This window comes from Rhagoletis pomonella, unplaced genomic scaffold (genome assembly GCF_013731165.1).
Source record: "Rhagoletis pomonella isolate Grant_MI unplaced genomic scaffold, Rhpom_1.0 Rhpom_scaffold_00001, whole genome shotgun sequence".
Lineage (NCBI taxonomy): Eukaryota > Metazoa > Arthropoda > Insecta > Diptera > Tephritidae > Rhagoletis > Rhagoletis pomonella.
In genome coordinates, this window is record NW_023458555.1 from 12,526,519 (window position 1) to 12,547,702 (window position 21,184).

At 37.0% G+C, this 21,184-nt stretch overlaps 1 protein-coding gene across 1 annotated transcript in view; it reads left to right on the forward strand.

The window, feature by feature from the left end:
- Positions 1–233: 233 nt before the first annotated feature.
- Positions 234–21,184, forward strand: part of LOC118755674 (zinc finger protein rotund-like) — a 30,373-nt gene continuing 9,422 nt past the window's right edge. Inside the window, exons 1-2 of the mRNA XM_036490752.1 lie at positions 234–2,033; positions 3,945–4,574. Coding sequence (XP_036346645.1) covers positions 1,413–2,033; positions 3,945–4,574 — 1,251 coding nt within the window. The 5' untranslated portion in view covers positions 234–1,412. The remainder of the gene's footprint in view (positions 2,034–3,944; positions 4,575–21,184) is intronic.

Consider the following 21,184-nt stretch of genomic DNA (forward strand, 5'->3'; position numbering starts at 1 on the left):
AAATAAAATAAAATAAAATAAAATAAAATAATATTCAACAATTTTTAATGAGCTTGAGGCCGTTTTCAATGAAAAACTTATTGTGGAACAGCAACAATAATGTGAAAATTGGTAGAAGTGATAGCTATTTCGGAAATCACCACATTTCCTCATCAGACTTCTTTCACGGCCTCAAGCTCGTTAAAAATTGTTGAATATAATTGTTACAAGGCCATAAAATTACAAAAAAAAAACACAAATAAAGGAATAAACTAAATCCGAAAATGTAGAAAATGCACTATATATCCATAATTTTCTAATCGAAATGAAGCTTTAAATACTAGCATTAAAAGAAAAAGATAAAAAGTTACAAATGTGGACCACATAGTCACAATATTTGAGATGATTCGTCGAAGATTGAAAATTCAAGTTAAAAAATCGCCTACGAAAGAGCAATGAGAAAGTAATTTCGGTGTGATAAAATTAAAGGAAAATTATACAACATTGTACAACACAAAAAAAATGCAAGATTCTAACAACGGATTCCGGTAGAGGGGAATGCCTGAAATTACTTTCTCTACCGCCGAATACATCTGTACAAAATAATACCAAACTATCCAATAATCAAGTAACTTTTATCCTTCAAAAATCAGCAATAAATAAATTGATTTATATTCATTTAAACCACAAAAGAATTAAGAAACAAAGAAAGGCCTATAAATAGTTCCTACAAAACCTATAAGGCAGCTACAATTTTAGACCGAGATTTATTCTCGAAAACCAAGTGATTAAAAGAAACCAATGGTTCCTAAAATACCTAAATAAATGTTCAGAGTTCCTAAGAAAATTACCAAAAACTAAAAAAAAAATTACACAAATAAAATTTAAGGTCTTCATTTACCGATAAAAAAGATTCAATAAATAAGCATCGTTCGTGCAAAAGCTAACTTCAAAATTTAAACCAACAAAAATTATTAAATAATTAAAATACAGCGCCAAAGAGGATATGTTTCTGTGTTGTATCTTATTATGTGAAAAGTAAAGAATGGCATAACAAAACAAATAAAGGAAATCAAAGCAAAAAGGTTCAACTCGACAAACCACGAAAAGTAAATAAGGCAAAACGGAAACGTAAATAAAGCGCACACACAGAAAATAATGAAATCAAATACAAAAATAAAAATAGAAAAAGCAGTGCGAATACACATATGTATGTATGTAAGTGCCAAGTAAAATCAGCGACGAGTTGCAACAAAGAAAAGTGTGCCAGAAAAATAAATTGTTGCAAAACAAAACTTACCACTTCTGAGTGCAAAACTTTTTAACTTTCTACACCGAACTTTGTGCGCCACTCGAAAGTGAAAGTTTTACTTTTGTGAATTGCGTGAAACTTGCTGCATACTTGAAGGCGCACAAGCAAGCCAAACTCTAAAATGAATATGTCACCCTGCGAAATGAACTGTTGCGCCGTCTCAGCGTCGCCACCGCCAGCGTCCGTTTTGCGTTGTACTGGAGCAGAGCGGCTTTTGTCTCTCGTTGCCTGCCGGCGCGACGTCACAACAAAGCAACAGTTGGCTGCCGTGGAGCAGCTGGCGGCACAGCGACACAAACGACGTGGCAGCGCTGAAGGCGAAAGTCCAACAACGCAACAAAAAAGCGGCTCATCCTCACCACCATCACCAGCATCGGTACCACGTACGCTGCCAACACCGCCAGCTGCGACGCCGACGCCAACGCCGACGCCGCCATTCTTAATGCCCGCTGATTTCTACAAAAGTTTACTAGCCAGCGCAGCGGCATTACAGCAACAGCAACATCAGCGTCAACAGAAGCTATTGGAGCAGGAACAGGTGCGCACGCCGTCAGCCGCCATCGGGCAACGCTATACGCAACATTCGCATTCGCCCAATGCCACACAATTCCCACGAAATTTGTTCTTCTCTGCTGCTGCGGCGGCGGCGGCGGTCGCAGCTCAACGCAGCACAGCTGCTGCAGAGCTGCTTGACGAGGCGACTGGCGGCGATTCGAATGGCAGCGCAAGTGGCAGTAATCATGTTAGTTGATGAGAGTATCTATTAGAAAAATTATTGATTAAAAGTGTTTGTAATTAAAAGTACCTATCAAGATGAAGCGGAGCTTAGAGCTTAATTTTAAAAAGTAGATATATTTGGGGTATTCACATGAAACAACAACAATCATGCTATCTATGCACCACGCTAGACAGTATGCACCGGATCGTGAATACCCATATTTTGTTGTTTGTTTCGTTGTTTTGTTTTGTTGTTGTTATAACTTCTTTCGACGCATAAGGGTGATTTTTCAAGGTCGGGACACGTCACATTTTCGGTTGGTTCTCCATAACCGAAACGACCTAGATTCGTATTTGGCTAAGGACTGTCATTTCAGCATCGTCCCCCATTTGAAGTTGAATATTTGAAAACACGTTTGTATGTCTGGCTTTACCAAAACGCTATTTGTTAGCTTTTCCAGAAAGTTGAGCTTCAAATGCCGTCAGAGGTGGTATATAATTTTTCTTTTATTTTTGTTTTTGGGTTTTCTTAATTACCAAAAAGCACCTGTGAAGTGAAAGACAAAACAAAATCAAAGGACGAAGAAAATTGATTCAAACTTGAACATTTGCGGACACGTTTATAGAACATCTGTTGCTGAGGGTGCAGAGATGCCTATTGTTATTTGCGAATTTCCAGAAGGTCCTGGTTCGAATCTCATCAGCGGCAACATGCAAAATAATAAATACAAATTTAAATTTTTTGTTGTTTGTATATCTCCGATCTATGAAAAGGCATCTGTGAAGTGCAGAACAGAAGCGCTTACAATCGAATAAATATATCAACAGTGGATTTTTTTAATATTAAACAAAATTCACTTTGATTCCTTTTCAAGTTTGAATTTGGTACTATTAACCAATTTTTGATTGATTTTTATCTCAGTGAAAATCTTGAGAAGTACTCCCTCCAGAATTTTCCTGGTAGACAGTATCTCACACTGTGCGTAACGTTACGTCTTTCATTTTGAAATAAAGTTATCGATTGCTTCCTCGTATATTTCTAGAAGATATTTTTTTGGTGTCCGCTGAGATGCAGCATTTCTGAATCGAATTTTCGTTTCCGCTCATAGCGCGTGAACTTCATTGTACAGAGATGCCTGTGGAGCTTAGCAGCAGTCAATCTTCAGTCCTCTGTTTATTAAAATATCATCAATTTGGGGTTTCGTTATTTGATCAGGCCATATCTAATCGGTTTAATGAATGTTGCAGTGCTGACGTCTGTTATTGAGATTCACTGTGGTGAAGATTGTGGAAAATCGTACGTTAACGGGAGCGAATCTTGGGACTAGGTGTCATAACCAGAGACCAAAAATCATAAAAATGTTTAATGTCATCGATAACTATTATTTTGAGACACATGGTATTAAGGTCAGCGAAAATCGTTTGCAAAGGCTTCTATTTTGAGTCTTATATTATAAAAGTCCTTCAATAATAATTATGACAAAAGAAGGGCGGGGCTTGTTCAGGACCATTTCCGGAAAAGATAAGGACTTTCTCCGTATAATCTTGGGCAGAGTTCGGGATCTTTTTGAGGCTAGTGCAGAACTAGTTCGACCACATTTCGGGACTACTTTCGGTTAATTTCGGAGTTATTTCAGGAATTTGTTTCGAACTAGCCCCAAAATGGCCCCGAACTAGACCCGAAATTGCCCTGAACAAGTCCCGTCCTTTAAAACTTATTATAAAAACAGTTTTATAATATGTTTCAAAATTTTGTAATATCTACTTTTAAGGACTTTGATAAATTTTTTAGTGGCTATATAAAATTAGTGTTATTGGAAGCCAAAATCTCGTGTGTCCATTACGCATCACTTCACTATGAAGTATAATTAAAAACTAGGTAGAATTTTGATGTTTCGAAATTCATATTTCTCCTTTCTCCCCTTCTCGTCCACAGAAACCCAGCAATTATTCGTGGCCCTTAGCGGCCATCACACCACCAGCGGCAGCGAGTGCAACAACCGCGCAAGCGTTAGCAACAACACCTACCAACTCTGGCGGTAACACCAACAACAACAATCAGTCATCACAAAACCATCTTTCCTTGCAACCGGCCTCTGGTGCTGCCACACCAACGCCACCCGTCGGCGGGATAGATTTGCATGCAACGGTCGGTGATGCAGAGGCGCACAATTTTAACGGCACACTAAAGTCACCCGATCAACAACAAGCGTCAGCGTTACACTCACCTTCGTCCCAACAGCAACAGCACCAACAGCAGCAACACCATCAACATCACTCCACAGCTGCGAGTCAGTCGCAACAACAACACTCACACACCCATCAGAGTTTGCATTCCTCTGCGTCGACGCCCAGTTCGCCCACAGCGGCTAGCGCAGCTGCAGCAGCAGCAACAGCGGCCGCAGCCGTAGCCGCCACTATGCCTATCGGCGGTGTTCAGGGGCAAAATCCCACGCAGGGTTTGGTGCATTGGATGAGTGCCGTTATGGCCGAGCATATGACTGGACAAACGCATCACGACCCGACGGCAGTTGGCATGCATTACATGTGGAATGGCAATGTGGATGTAAGTACACGAAAAACAAAATTTGCCTCCTTTTTATGCTATGAATATTTGGGTATGCATTCTGTAGTTATTTATTTGATTTAAATTCGCTGGCCGCTATGGTTCAGAAGCTGGGCTGCACTCGATTTATTTGTACATACAATCGGAAATTTTTTTACTGTAAAATTTTTACATCTATGGCCAAACAATTAGTGAAACTCATCGTAGGAAGCAATTGTTAAAATAATTTTTACAGCGAATTCATGTAAAGAGGAAAGTAATATTTAGTTGAAAAATCACAATACTTCGACTTTTATTAGAACGAATATATAGTAAATAAGATTATAGCTGCTTAACCTATGTAACTAAGTATGTGCTTAATGGTAATTCTAGGGGAGGGTACATCAAGCCGTATTTTTACTTTTCGTTCCAGTCAGTAATTGACATACCTAAATACATTTGTATTTTTAGTACCAGTTTGGGTACTAAATACTCAAATACTTAGTATTTGGGATGGCTAAATATTCAAGTAAAAGATGCTTAGGTATTTAGGAGTTGTTAAATATTCAAGTAAAAAAACTTAGAAATTTAGGAGTTTGCTAAATACTCAAGTAAAAAATACTTAGGTGTCCAGGAGCTGCTAGATACCAAATTCTAAAAAATTAAAGTAATTAGCAGACATTGCATACGCTGGTCCAAAGTACTCAAAATGCAAAATACTTTCACTTAAGTGACATCCGTTCTTATCACACCTTACCTAAACTCAGCACACCCCAAGTTGGGACCTATTTCGGGATTTTAAAGATTCACGAATTCATTACGTGATTTTCGAGCCTATTTCGGAAATTTCGTTTTATTTATCGAAGGTGATACTGATAAATTTATCGATAATTTATCTATTTATTAATCGGTATTGTTATCGGTACACGGCTAACGATATTTTTATTGATACATTAATTGATGTTGTTATCGATATAATAATCGGTATTGTTATCGACATATTAATCGATATTGTTATCGATATATTAATCGCCTCAAAACTCTTGAAAGAGTTCCCAGAACCTTAAAAATTCTTATAACTTCGAGGTAGTCGCGAAATAGTCTTGAAAATCCCGAAATAGTCCCAAGAATCCTGAAATATGTAGTTCCCTATATCCCGAAGTAGTCCCTGAAACTCCGAAAAAGTTTCGAAAATTCCGAGATAATTGCGAAAGACCTAAAATCCTGAAACAGCCCCAAAGATGCCGAGGTGGCCCCGAAATACCGAAATAGTCTCGAAAATCTCGATATAGTCTCGAAAATCCTAGACATTCTAAACCAGTCTCGAAAATTCCGAAATTCTTTCTTTTTATACTAAGTAAATAGCAAGTATCTAGTATTTAATCAAGACATAAGTACTAAGTGGTGTTGTATCAAGTATTTAGTGAAGACAAAGTCTCCAAATACTTTTGTTCGCAGTATTTAGTGAAGTTAAAGCTTAAACAGACGGCAGCGTTGATCCAGATTAACTTGGACTTAATCCCGATCAACCGCAGTTAATTCTCGAGTTGATCCGGATCAACGCTGCTGCCTGTTTACGCTTTAAAAGCATAAAGTCTCAAAATACCTACGGTGTTGAGTGAAATTAAATAATACTTTTAGACTTAGGCCGAGGCCACGCAATGAGCGGCGAGCGGCTCGGCGACTTAAAATTAAAACATAGGAAATACTATTGGCCACGCACTGATCGGAATTTCTGAGCGGCTCTGCGGCATTTCTGTATGGCGCCGCTCATCCGCTCAGCCGTTTATGGCTTTGCAACTCATTGCGTGGTCTCGACCTTAGTATATAACGCTATGAAAACAACGTACTAGGTACTTGCTAACATCCAAAATACTTAAGTAAATAGTACTTTGGTATTTACTACAACTACTACTTAAATCTTAGTAAATACAATTTTGCCCATCACTTAAATTTTAGACTAAAATGCGCCTCGCCGGACATAGAAATGCAGTTCAAGAAGAATTAAAGTCCTCTTTCAACACTTGAATGAACTTCTGGCGATGTGCCAAACAAATCGGCAAGTCTGCTGCTTTCAATTTGCTTGTTGGTTGACTTGTATATGGTAATAAATTGAAATCATTATGCACAATTGTCCGCACTAACAGTCTGCTGACATTAATTTGAGCAGATAAGATAAGAAAGGTTTGGTTTATAGAAGCTAGTTAAAAAACAAAATGTTACCTTTTGGCACAAATGATCGGAAATGTAGCATTTCGATATGGCCATTATTAGATTAGATTAGATTTAGATGAGGGAGTAGGTCACCTAGTCACCGCGACCGAAACGATTTATTGTAACAAACATCTATTCGACTACAGGTCTTCTTTGATCTACGTATTGCTAAGAAACCTCGCGAGGTCGTTTTGCTGAATGCCATTTATGTCATGCGCTTCCAGCTACTTTGATCCTAGGAAGCGAAGTCTGGTCCTTCTGAGGGCCTCACAGTGGCACATAATGTGCTCTGTTGTTTCCTGTTCTTCTCTTGCACAACTTACGCTAATCAAGAGTTAACAGCTGCTATGCTTTACAAGTGTTTCATTACCCTACACGGCCCATTAAGAAAAACCTGTAAAAATTCTTACTACATGCCTACTGAGGTGAAGCAGTTCTTCGGTCTTTCTTGTTGAAATACCCTGAATGTTAGTTTCGTACTGCATCCATATATAGTAGCTTCGCCTAAGGGAGTTCAGTGGCAGCCCACGAAACTGTACATGGCTTATGAAGCCCTGTGCAGAATACCTGTGCCCGATGCTGGTGAAAAGGAACCATCAGATTGTGTACCATAAACTTCTTTTCCGATGCCTTGGTCAGTCTTGGAGCCGTCAATATACTAAATGTGCAGGGGAGGCAGATCAGGAAGCATCTCGAGTTCCGCGGTTGGTGTTGCTCTCATCGCTCCACTGAAGCCCACGCAGGCGACACGTTATAGCTTACAGAGCCTGCCAGCCTGCGTGGAATTTATTTCTACCATCTTCCACCGGACGAGCGCAGCATAAATTAGAATGGGTTTGGAGATGGCATTATACATTCACCTCGCCAGTTGAGGTATTATGCCTCAGTTTGCCGTATTAGAGGCCTTTTTGAATAGTTTTGTCTAGGTGCGAATTCCATGAGAGCCTGTCATCAAGAAAAACTCTTAGATATTTGAAGTTTATTTTTTCTTCTTGAAGAAATGGTTCTATTAATTTGCCTCTTTTCATTTTCCTATAGAAAATTACTATGCTAGTTTTCTTGGGGTTAACGTTCAACCCATTATTACTGCACCAATTTGGGACTATATTCAGTCAATGTCATACGCATAGTCACGAATGTCCAAGTCGTTTTCACTAAGAAGGCAGATTAGTTAGTTTACTACGATGAACCATAGTAGAGGGGATATCATTCCTCCCTGCAAGCAACCTTTTGTGGCTAAGAGTTTGACTCTTTCCTCTTTCCTACCCCAGAGCGGATGTAATGGGTCTGGATTTAAGGACGTTTGCTATCCAGCGGCAACTGCGCCGCCCACGTCCAAGAAATATCCCACCGCCACCTCTTTGTCATCCAAAGACTTTTAAATTTTCCTTGGGGGTGTCTGAAGAGCGTGGATAGTAGCTCTTCCTGGAAGATAGGCATATTGGTATCTATGTAAAGGGTTCCCTAGGGTAGAAAGGGGAAAGTCCGTTTGCAGATGCACTGAGAAAATGCTATTTGCTTCAGATGATTTAAAAGACACCCAGGCAAATATAGTCCTACAGAAAAACGAACGCCTTTCGAGCTTATTGTGTTTAAAAATTTCCGTAAAAACTAGAAAAAAATTATTATTGTATTTCCCTGAAAATAATAAAAATTCACACTTTCTTAATTTAATATTTTTCACTTTGTATAAACTTTGTTGTTTACACACAAACAAAAAAGTGTAAAAGGAAAGAGAATACCAGAAACTTTGTCCTTTGGTCAGCGTTAACTAGCAAATTTTATTTTTCCTCCACACTTGTGCGCCTTGGAATATACTTCGGCCCAGGCAAAGGTGTGGTTAAATGTGTGTGCGGCTGTGCTTTTGCTTCGTGATTTCCGCGCAAAAGTGCAAATTAAGTAAATTAAGTGCCGAACGCGCCAGCGTCTTCTAGTTACATACAAGAAAAAGTTCAGCGCCACATAAATGACGAAGGACAGGCGGCCAGTGTAGACAAGCAGAAATGAGTAGAGGGAAAAATATATACTTTTTTTTAAATATATGGAAGAAAATTTAAATTTTTTTTGTAAAGCATAAGTTAATGAACTACTACTAAAATGAAGACATGCAAAGCTGGCAGGTGAGTAGACTTAAGTAAGGAAAATCGAAAATTTGCGTGCACTTCCCAAAGGCGAATTCATATAAGGCGGCGTTACGAGAGCAGCTGGATTTTTGCCCCGGTGGCTCTAAATGTCAAAATCTTTATTTAGATGTTTATTTTTGGTTTTTTTTTTCTAACATTCAATGTGCGTAAATTTTGTTGTAGTAATTTTTTTTTGCTTTTTTTTTGCAGCCGTGGAATCACTTTTATACGAATGCGCTTTGGCACTTCCTTTTTGTCAGCATTCAGCCCTTTACTAGGCTGAATATTGGCGCGTTAATAGACATACTATTTGAATAAACTAAGCTTTCGTAGGCACACACCAAACTTCACAATTACTTACGTAGATACATATACATAAACTCATTGATTCCTTCTACTTCTTTCTTTGGCTTAACTTTTTTGTTGCCTTTTTATGGCATCAACGACAGTCGCTTGACTGACCCGTCCAATATTCATGTTTTGCATAAGAAAAGGAGAGGAAAGTATCCGAATGAAAAACATCGACAAAAGCAACTACAACCAAAACAACACTGCAAGTTTATCTGCTCACATCGCAGTCAAAATTTCTTCTTCCCTGCTCGCTGTTTCCACTTCCATTTTTTGGAATTGAGCGTACAATGTTTACATTTATTACACCGTGCGACAAAAACCAAAAAAAAAATTCAAAACACATGACAAAATCAATAATCAATGCCAGAGTAAAGCCAGCTCTTTATGTTTACCAACATGATTAAGTCGAGATTTGCATTGCCGAACTAGTTCGGAAGAACTTAGAGGGCTGGCCCAATGCCTTAAGTGCAGTTTGGCTGTCAGTGCAGACACGTAAACTCCTCCCCCCAGACCTACTCTCTACCAAGTAGTTCATGGCCTTGTGAAAATTGCATATACCACAGCTAGGAACACTGAAGCGTAATCGCCAAGATAAAAGTGAAGCTTATCCCCATTATCTTCGATAAAGTCCCCAGATGCTGACACAGATTCAGTTTTAGAACTCTCTGTACAACTCCACCAATATTTCCAGATATTTTAGCGTGAAGGATTTCAAGGTAATAGGCTTGTAGCTTCTCTAGATGGAGTCTTAATTCAAGAGCCATCAGGCGTTTTGAGTAAATCCAGATTTGTGGTTTATTCCTTCTGTCCTTCTTCAGAACTTTTACCAGCCTAGTTGTTTCACCCAAGGCTTCAATTCCGCTGCAGTATTCTTTAAAAGAGGTCCTATTCGCAGAGCGAGTTAGTTTTTGCCGGCTCACCCCTCTACTTATGAAGCTCCTTGTTCCACCACCAGGGAACAGCTATGCGGCTAAGAGTCGAAAAGGCGCTTAAATTAACCACTGCCTCCCCTGAATTGCTTGAGTGGATCGTATCCTAGGTTTTGCCGTGGTTGGGTTCACAAGCTTTTCCGTAGTTTCGCGAGTTTATTGATTTTTTGTGTGTGTGTGTAAAATTGACTGCTGCACGGTGTTATTTTTTACTTCGCAAAGCCTTCTTCTTGCTACTATGTATGGATGTATGTGTATACGTACAAATGTATTATGTATTACTCTTACCACCTCAACCCCACGCACACTTATATCCCAAGGATTCTCTACTTTTTTTTATTTTGCTCCTTTCCATAACTTTCGTCTCCCTATATTGCTTACTCAATCCAACTCAACCCTTTTTCTTCTTTCTTCTATACAGCTGTGCTCTCTCATGCATTTTCGCTCCACATCTGCTTCTTAATGTAACTTTACTTCGGAAAAAATTGCGTTTTTTTTCTCACTTGTTTGCATTTTTTCTAATACATACCCAGAACTGCAAGTGTAACTACTTTAGTGCGTGTGTGTGTGTGTGCGAAACTCCTGTTGCTGACGTCTTCAAGGATGTAAACAACTTTTTATGCTTACGTTTTTGCTTTAGCTGCAGGCTGCCTGCTATTTTTGTGCGTTCTCTATTTCAGTATTGACATTCTGTACATACCTAAAGGTGCAAATATGTACATGCATATGTATGTATGTATGTGCAGGCATTGTATTTGAATGCGTTTCCCTTGGCTGGATGCATGTCTAAGTCCTGGATATGGAAACATGATTTGAAATTCACTACTACTCATGCATTTCATGCTATTCAATGCAGATTAGTTTTCTCTTTTCATTTATTTATCCCTTGAAAATAGTTTATACACACTGATCAAATGGGTCTCAAGTCGAAAAAAGAGCGGTATTAGGTATTGTATGTGACCTGCCACCGAATTCTTTTTTTCTAAATATGCCTTCGTTGATAAAGTATTTAGCTGTGAAAGCTCTCAAGACCTGCATTGTCATGGTTGAAGATCAAAGACACAAATATTCCAACGAATTGATAAGATTCTCCTTCTTCTTGAGGCCGGTTAAAAATATTATAACAGATAAAGAAATTTTCCTAAAAAAACCAACAAAATTGTGCTCATTCATGTTTGTTTTCTTTTGTAAAAATAAAGATGAGGAAAATTTAAGAGAACTTACTTTTCGAAGAAGGTTGCCAAATGTTGGAAAAATTCGATTCAATTAAATTGAAAATATAACTGAAATTTTTTAATTTGTACATCAAACTAAAAAGTTTTAAAAAAGCTTAGTTTCCAAATATTTTTGGAAAAGGTTGCCACCTGTGTGACAAATTCGATTAAATTGAGAAGGTAAATGAAATATTACAATATGGGTGAAAACTACAGTGGTTTAAGAAAGCTTAGTTTCTAAAATTTTTTTGAAGGGTTTTGCCAACTCTATGAAAAATTTAATTTAGGTAATGAAATCGATAAGATAAACAAAATATTACAATGTGGGTATCAAACGAAAGGTATTTGAGAAGTCTTTGATTTACAAATATTTTTTTATTTTATTTTTATTTTTATTTTTAAAAAGCTAAAACTAGAAATATTAGAATTAAATTAAATACTACGAGTTACCAAACAAAAGAGTGTCTGAGAAAGCTATTTTTATGAAATTTGTTCGAAAGGTTGCTACCTATCCAAAAGCCAAATATTATTCAAACGAAGTGTTAAATAATGATAAATTTCGCGATAATTAAAATGTCAATTTTTATCCAAAAGCACAAAATACTTTAATAGATTTTGTGAAAATTCTTAAAATTTTGTCCTCCATATTGGGGTAACCACTTTAAATTTAAAGACTTTTTCATAATCAGCGATTCCTATACCCCATTAAGCCATAGCGTTATAAATTTATGAAATTTTTTCTTAATTTTTGTTCGCCAATTTTCATCAGCTAGTATTTTGTCCTATTCTTATATTTTTAATTAAGTAAATTTTTGGTTTAAAATTTTGTAATCTCAGTTATATACTTGATATGATATCTTTTCGCATAGCCTATGTGTTCCGATAAGCTATTCATACTTCCTACTACTATTTTTAACTTCTTTCTTCGTTTATCTTTACATCCTTTTAATTGTATCCTCATTATTATTTTTGAACTTTTTCTCAAAATGTCATACCTACGGTTTTTTTTGGTTGTCCGAAATTATTGATTGAGTTAAATGGAGATAGATTTACTCCATGGACTCCATGGACACCAATGCACGCCATTACAAATCTATTCAACTGCTTGTAACGGACTTCTTCTGTACTCGCGACTCATTTCCGTTTATTATTTTTATTTGTGGCGTTGTATGCAGCTGAGCTTAAAAAATGTTACGAAGACAACGCAATAGAAGGTTGAAAGGTTGAAATTGACCAAAAAAAGTGGAATGAAATTCAAAAGGGAGTGCGAGAGAGATAGGGTGAAAGAGCGCGGCATTGTCTCCATTTACAGAAGAACGGTAACTGAGTTGAAGTAACTGCCTATTTACATACATACATATGTATGTATGTTTATTGATTCCGTTGAACGTTTCGACTTTCCGGCGCAGAGCATTTGAAGTTAATGAATTTCGCACAAGAAGAGTTGGTCTGTAAGCTCTGAGTAGTTAAGGACATGACATTTTATTATCTTTTTTTTTTTTTGTATGAGTAGTAAGAGTAGGAGAATGGAAAATTGAAAGCCGATTGACTGGACATTTAGTGCGTCGTTTATCACTTGACTAAGTGCACTGATTATTAACTAGTGTCTATGACATGAATGAGAATTGTAGAGTTTTGGAAGTTTGCTTTTAGGCGCATCATTGTGCAGAATGAATTTGGATGAGTGAGAAGTCTGAACAGTGGCACATTATGTGTTCTGCTGTTTTCTATTTCTCCTGGTACAGCCTGCACTGACCAAAATAAAGCAATTTCAAGTTAACCTTCCACATTCGTCCATCATTTTTGCGCTTCCTTCATTATCCAGATATAACAAATTTATTTAACGGAGCTCGATGGCAGACCGATTAACTGTACTGGGACAGTGGAGCCCCTTGACTGGCGAGAAATGAGGTAAACCCGTTGGCTGGTTGCGATGTGTATTAAAAGCTGAAGGCAGTCAGACCCACACTAGCTTTAAGATGAACTCGTGGACTTTTAAAGAGAGGAACGACGCACTGCATAACTTCAAAGTGTCAACAGTACCTCCTTAATTTTCTCGGGCTGCTGTTTACTGAACACATATTCAATATTCACGAAGCTGCCATTCGATGTGAAGACGCTGCCCACCCACTATCTCAGCCCAAAGGCCTAGTCCAACTTCAAATACAGCACGATATTCCCGAGCAGCATTGAATTTGGCGAAAATGCGGCTTAGGTGATGGGATCTTTCAATTTGAAGCAATGGCATATTTCGCCTGCGGGACCGTATATATAATCAGGGTTGTGGAAGGAATGAGGAAGGAAACAGCCAAAAACACACCACTGCCCTACCACATAAATTCGTTTACCTTTCGACAGGCTCTTCCGCAGCTGCCAGAATGAGGCAGTTGAATTTTTGTCCGATATGTTTTTGCAAGAATCAGGCTAAATACACTTCGCCAACCACTCCTGCAGAATATTTCCGAACTCAGCCGTTCTCAGCTTGATACAGAAACTTATCAAAGCCGTCATGTCGCTGGTCGAGTATTTGGCTTAAATTACCCTAACGATTGTTAACAATATGGCAAACCAACCAACTTTTTAGAGAAGTAAGGTAAGGTAAAATATGAAAATCTCATTGACCTCAAAAATTCGTCTGAGTTACTCTTCGTCTTCTAACTCTGAATTTAATAAATACATACATACATATACACAAATTGTTCTCCAGTGCAAGGGTGAACTGGTCAATGATGGATACGGGCTTGCGGGCTTTAAAAGAGCTTTTTAAGCTTTCTATTTATTTTGTATAAGTATGTACTTATACATGTATACTTATACCTGTGACGATCGAAGCATATGCCGTGATTGAAGCCTTTTGAAGCTTTTCATAGGTTTAACACAGAAGCGCCCATATTCATAAAAAATAAAGAAGGCTTTAACTGCTTTATAAATCGAAAATTTTTATGAAAATGTCACTTTATAGAGGTAGTTAAAGCTATTTTATTTTTTATGAATAAGGCCATAAAATTTGTACAAATTTTTTATCAGTGAATTTGGTTACTATAAATGTGTTGCATACTTAGTCCCGTGGTGATCAGAGAGAGCTTTCACTCTATGCGCGTCCATATAAATCTATAAACGGCTTTAAAACGTTGCATGCCAAAGTATATATGTATATATCGCGGAAGAAGCTTTTTAGAGCTGTCTCTATAAAGTTTATAAATAACGTGCACTGGGTAAAAGCTCTCTCTGGTGGCAGGTGTGAAATAGTCATGACTGGTTAAAAGCTCTATTCCCATCAAATAACCAGACGAATTGCTGAAATGACTACTGTCGTAACATCTTCGTCTGAAAATATGCCGGAAAAAATACATAAAACGGCAAAAAATGTTGAGATAATTTAGGTATGCGCTTTGATATAAGTATTTCGCAATACAATTTTCTTTGACATATTTTTCGACGAAGCAGGAAGGCCAGTAGGTATTTCGTGATGACTAGGAGAGGTTACCTCCCTATTCTAGCACAAAATAAAGAGTCTCCATAGTCATCACTGATCTAAACCGGCGATAGACCCCGTTTTGTTCGCGTGTTGAGCTTTTTTAACCACGTTTATATCAACTCGCCTTCTTGTTTGTGCCGCTTTTTACACCATAAATTTAAAAAAAAAGCACAGAGTAAAAGCTCCCTTCAGTAAAAAAAAGGTTTTTTGCTTTTTCTCGAATTTTTTCGTTTAGAAACTTAAAAATTAAATGAAAATTATGTTTTATGGACTAAAAAGAATAAAATAATTTTTTCACGACCCATTGAATTTTCCTTTATAAGTTTTGAATTTAAAATTTATGAGATTTAAAATTAAAACTTTTTAGTGCATTTATAGAAAAGTGGTGTAAATAAAAGTTTTTTTATTCGATTTTTTTAACGAAAAAATTCAGGGAAAAACAACTTCTTTTTTTTGGTGACGAGAAGTTTTACTTTGTGATTTTTATTAACCGACTTATATTATATTTTTTTTGTTTTTTTTTTATGTATATTACCGCATAACTTTGGACCACGTTAACCGATTTCTACAATTCCAATTTTTTCCAGGAAAGGTGTTTCCTCAAAGGTCCTACCATACTAATTTGGTTTAGATCCGATCATTGGATCTCGAATCGAATTAACGATAATCTTAAATTTTTATATGGGAATTGAAGTGGGTTTTGGTTTTTGCTTAAAAATAATTTTTTTTTTTAAATTTGTGATGTTAAATATTACTGATTTGTGTTTCACGTAGAGTCCTAATTTATAGACCAATGCTGAACTTTTTTTATCACTGACAGCACTGGCCCCTGACAATAAAAGCTTATCTTTAATAAAACTTTGCCGGCGCTTCTTAAAATCGTTTAAGTTAAATTTTAAATTGCTCTTATACTAAGGACGTCTCCATTTTTACGTTAGCTTTACATCTCGAGCTCCTCGGAGCATTTCAGTTCAAAAAATCTACACAACCTTGCATAAATGCACAGAGACGTGCAAATGTAGGCGTTGCTCACACCTAAAAGTATGCAACGATGCGTTGAAATCCGGTTGTTGAAAAAAAACGAAAGGACAAAAAAATCACACTTACCAACTACCGCGAAATATTCGCCTGGTCCACCGTGGGCAACGAGGCCACAAAAACCGCCAATTTCCAATACATTAAAGTGCTGAATGTGTTAAATTTTTGTTTTCCGTTGAATTTTTCACAAAACTTTTATGCAATTGCAAATAAAGCGACCGGCCTGGCCAACGAACGTGACAGAGATGGAGAGGAGGGTGACAGAGAGATAGAGAGAGAGAGAGTGAGAGATATATAGAAAAAGAGAATGAACGCGCGCGCTGGAGGTGTTGGAGTGAGAGGGTGGCGGAAAAAATTCAAATTCTAACCTCAAACCTACAGAATGCCGCACAGCAACTACAACAACAACAACAGCACGAGGTAGTGGAAACGGCTTTTGTTGTTGTGGCTACAGCCAGCTGACAGACATGTATTTGATAGCGACCGTAGTATTTGTGGCTATCGTTTTCGTTGTTGTTGTTGTTGTTTTTGCTGTTGCTGCCTGCTGGTGCAGTTGTATGTAGTAGCTGATGTTGTCGACCACGCTTTCGTGTTTGCTACTAGCATTTTTCATTGTTGTTGTTGCATGCACCATTCTAGCCTTTTTTTCTGCTGTTTTGTTTTGTTTTTGTGTTGCGTTCGTTTTTCAAAAAAAAAATGTTATGCCTTTGCTGGAAAAAATCAATAGAACCAGACGGGCAAAAAAATGTTAGCGTTGCCAGCGAAAATGCAAAACACATAGCAAAAACAACAAAAAGCAACAAATGAAAAAATTCTGTTGGGTAAAAATGTGCGGCAAGGAGATGGGCGCGCACAAAAAAAAAAAACAAAAACCAAAAACCAAATGAATGCTCGATGAACAAAACACAAAAATTTTCTAAAAGAAATGCGAAAAAATTTTTCATCAGCTACACAAAAAAAAGGTTGCCTGCCAAAAAAAAAAAACAAAAAATATCAAACGAAGGAGTGGAGTTTGAGAGGGTCACCGCGCCATGGTAAACGAGCGCAGTGAAAGAAAAGGTTGAATATAGGCTTAGGCTGGGGGAGAGGTGCAAATTAAGGGTGAAAGGACACAACGTCCAAACCAAGTGAGATGTAGGCAAAGTGGGGGAAGCGGGGCTATGCTTATGCATTTAGATATGTACATATGTCTGTATGGATGTATGTATGTCTGTATAGTTGCATGTTTCAGGGAAAGTTTCATGTTTTCTTTTGAGGCATCAGCGCGGCAATGAAATGAAATGAGTGAAGCTGACTGAGTTCAGCCTGAGCCTTAGTCTGAGTGCATGCGCTGACGCTGGAGTGGGTTAGGTGCGTGATAAGGCGTAAAAATTAAAAAAAAAGGTAGTAGAAAATGAGGAATGGTGTAGCGAAGAGCAGCTATGTATGTATGTACATGTAAATGTTGACCACTGTAACCGATTGCTATGACATTTTAAACCTGGTGCACCTTTTAGATATGGATCGTTTGCACTTGCGTCAGACTTAGCTGCTTATCTGTAAGACTTTTTGGTCATTCAATACAAAGGGGGTAAAATAATGAAAAATAAATAAAAATAAGCTTTATCAATAAGTCTTTTGAAAAAGTACTGTAACAAATTATGTTGATAAATATTCTTTGTTTTATCGCCACTGTTAGCCACCGCTGTTGAAAAAAAAGATATGGCGAACGATTCTATAGCCAAGGATATGTAAGGATTTATAAATTTAAAAAATCGGCTGATATTTTGTGCTTTTTGTAATTAGTTGTTAAATTTACAAGAAAACGTCCGTTCGTCTATGAACTTTTACGATACACGGCGTATGAGTAACCTTCCTTTCTGGTCATATCTACGATGACCATCCCTGCTGTTTTTTGCAGGACCGTACTATTATTTGAAGGTCTGTCCTGCGTAGTTTCTCAAAACAGAAAACCCCAAAAATGTACTGATTTTTCTTAAGTGTTCTGCCTTTGCTCCGCATTTTCTTCGATATTTTAAAATTAACCTTTCCTGATCGAAATAAAAGCAGTGTCGATAACTAATTGAAAACTACATAAGGGTAAGCTGGTTTTGAAGGTTCAACCAGTCAATGCGTTCTAAATTTTGTACGGTTATACGGACAACTGATGACGAGAAAATGAAGACCAGCATCAAAAATATCAATAACACTATTCTACAAATTTTGTGGTAATCGCGTAAGTAAAACCAAATTTGTCCAAGCCAATTTGCTTTTCAAACAAGCGTTTTCGACATTTTTTCGAAAAACGTGTTTTTGGTATATTTCGGAGCTATTAATAAAAATATTAAAAAATTAAATAAATTAAATAATCAAATTTCCGACGGCTAAGATTACACTGGAATTAATGAAAGCTTTTTTGTTTTTTTTTAAGTTGTTGGATTTTTTCTTCCGTTAATTAACTTATTAAAAAATAATAATAATAAAAAACAGTACAAATAAAAAAAATTAATAAAAAATAAAGAAACAAAAAGGCGGGGCCTTTTATTTCCTGGGTGCTGCAAGTGTCGAAATTTAAATTTTAAATTTTGAAAAAATTTTTTAAATCCAATAATAAATTTTAGTCACACTAATTAATTTTCTAAAACAATTTATCATAAAATGAACCACTTAAAATTGTTCAATTAAATTCGTATTTCCATTTCTTTAGCCTTAGTTGATAGATAGGCAACCCTACTCAAAAACATGTTAGTGTTGAAGCTTGTTCAAACACTTTCCGTTTTATACCCTTATTGTGATATTAAATAAGCATACATTTTTTTAATAAACGTAATTGTAACTTTTTAGATGGCAACAACATTCCAAAATATTCCTTTCTATCTCTTCAAACGGTTTTTGTTTTAATATAGAAATTGAAGTATGCTGTGGAGCTTTTGAATAGTTATAAATTTTCATATATCTGGCAATCCTGTTTTTTAAATTTTTTTTCCTGAAACTTTCTACAGAGAATACTAAGCAGAAGGGGAGAAAATAGAATAAATCCGTTGAGTTGTTTACGTTTACGGATATAAAAACTTAAAAAAACATGCCTTCTCGGATTTATTATAATTTTTGGACACCTGGTACTTTGCGATGCACGGATTTTGATACCTTAGATAATAAGCTACACCATAAAAATATCTTTTCTGATTTTTTCCACGTTCAACTAGCCAAGCAACAAATTTGGCCACTTTTTCTGTCTTCTGGCCCACCGTCTACCGCCGTATATGTACATGAGTGCAGAGATATTATTACTATGTACTCAAACTTCAGTCCTACAAGACCTAACTCAGAGTCCTAGAATTTGTTGATAGCTTCAAATGGGGCGCCATCCATGTAGGCCAACTAATTACCTTCTTTCTACCAGCGACATTTTACTTCCTTATGCCACTAGCAGTTGGGTATAAAAACTCAAAAAAGCCACAAAAACTGCGGTAAAGTGTAGAAGACTAGTCCGCTGACTAAGCCAACACGAATGGCCTTAAATGGCAGAAGCCAGGAAGGGGATGATGTTGCGCGCTGGTTACATAGTTACGAATCGGCCGCTGCCACAGTTACAACGCCTGCCATTCTCCGGCCGAGTCGTCGCCATTGCCACCACCACCATTGCCTTTTGCGGCCGCCAGCTAACAACTCTTTTACAGCTTCCACAACCTTGCACGCCTCTCCTCTCTGCACACCTTCTTAACTACGTAGTAACCCGTTACTCGGCAAGGCAAAGGCTTCGTTAAAAAATTGTAAACGACTAAGAGCAGGAAGGACAACGCGGTGAAACGAAAAAATTTGTTTTGTAGTTTGCCTAATTTTTTTCTGCTTTGTATGCTACGCTCGTTTTTCGCGCGAATACCAACGGCTGTTGCTGCTCCGCCTAGCTGCCTAGAGACCTCCTACACACACATACATACATATGTAAGCACATAGAAAGGAACTGTTTTTAGTACTACCACTACTACCACTACTACCATCGCCAAACCAACACCTCTTCAAAGGGGACTACTAACTGCCTGAGCGCGCCAATGCCGACACCAAAGTCACTGTGTTAGTCCCAACCAGGGTTGCCTCTGACGAAAAAAAATATTTACCATCGACTTGAAAAAAATCTACCAAATGTGGGAAATATCTACCAATAACTTTTTTATAATTATTTTAATAAAAACTATAGTTTTATTATTTTTTTATTTATTTTAATTAAAACCATGGTTTTTTTATTTTTTATTTTTAGTTATTTCAATAAGAATTAAAATTGTTTTTAAGAACTTTTTATTTAACTAGTTATACGGTATTTGGGTCGTATTATTGGCATATTCTCAGTTTCCTTCAACCAAAAGCGGAAGTGATGAAACTAAAGGCAACAATGAAACTTTATTATTTGAAAAACTTGAACTCGAGTTATTATAGACAAATACAGTGACTCAAAAAAGTGATTTTTTTAAATATTCGCAATATTTTTCGGGTAAATTTTTTTTGTTGCTTTAACTAAATCCATAAAAATCGAGGATTCAAACTATATACAACATATAGAAAAATTCCAAAAATTTTCGTATAAATTTCGAATTTTTTACTCAGGATTTTTAGAATAATTTGAGGTATGGAGAATTAAAGCAAATACTATTTGAGTATAGCCAAAAATGTGCTGCTTAAAATTCTCATTGATTTTTTTTATTTTTTTCCATTGATAAAAAGTGGCGTTGATTTAATTCGTGTTGCGAACAATCATGGTACGTAATTACATACCTGTGAAGTTTTTCTTTATATTTAAATAATCATTTAAAATATTTAGGCAATCAAAAGCTCCTCGGGATTCCAGTAGAATTAGTTTTGAATGGAGCGCGACATGTTCGCCTTATATCGATATACATTTATACGTCTGTAATTATATAAAAAGTATGCAAAGAAATTTATAATATATTTAAAGATAACTACGAAAAATAAATCGGGAAGGGAAAGTTCATCAAAAATCTACCAAATGAGAAAAAATTTACCTTTTTACCAACCCAAATTTTTTCTACCAATTTTGGTAACAATTTACCAAAGTGGCAACTCTGGTCACAACGCGCACGCCGGAGAGGGTGAGCAGGCGTTAGCTTGCCCAAAGGAGGAGCGCATCGATGAGGGAAAGTGGAAATAGTGGAATTGCATGCGGTGGAGAAAGGATGAAAGGCAGCAGCTTAGCGTTGATGCGGGTCGCCGTCCAGTGGTCATAGATACTAGTACATAGCACTTCAGCTACAATCGGCATAGTAGGTAGGTAGGATAGGAGAGGGTAGAG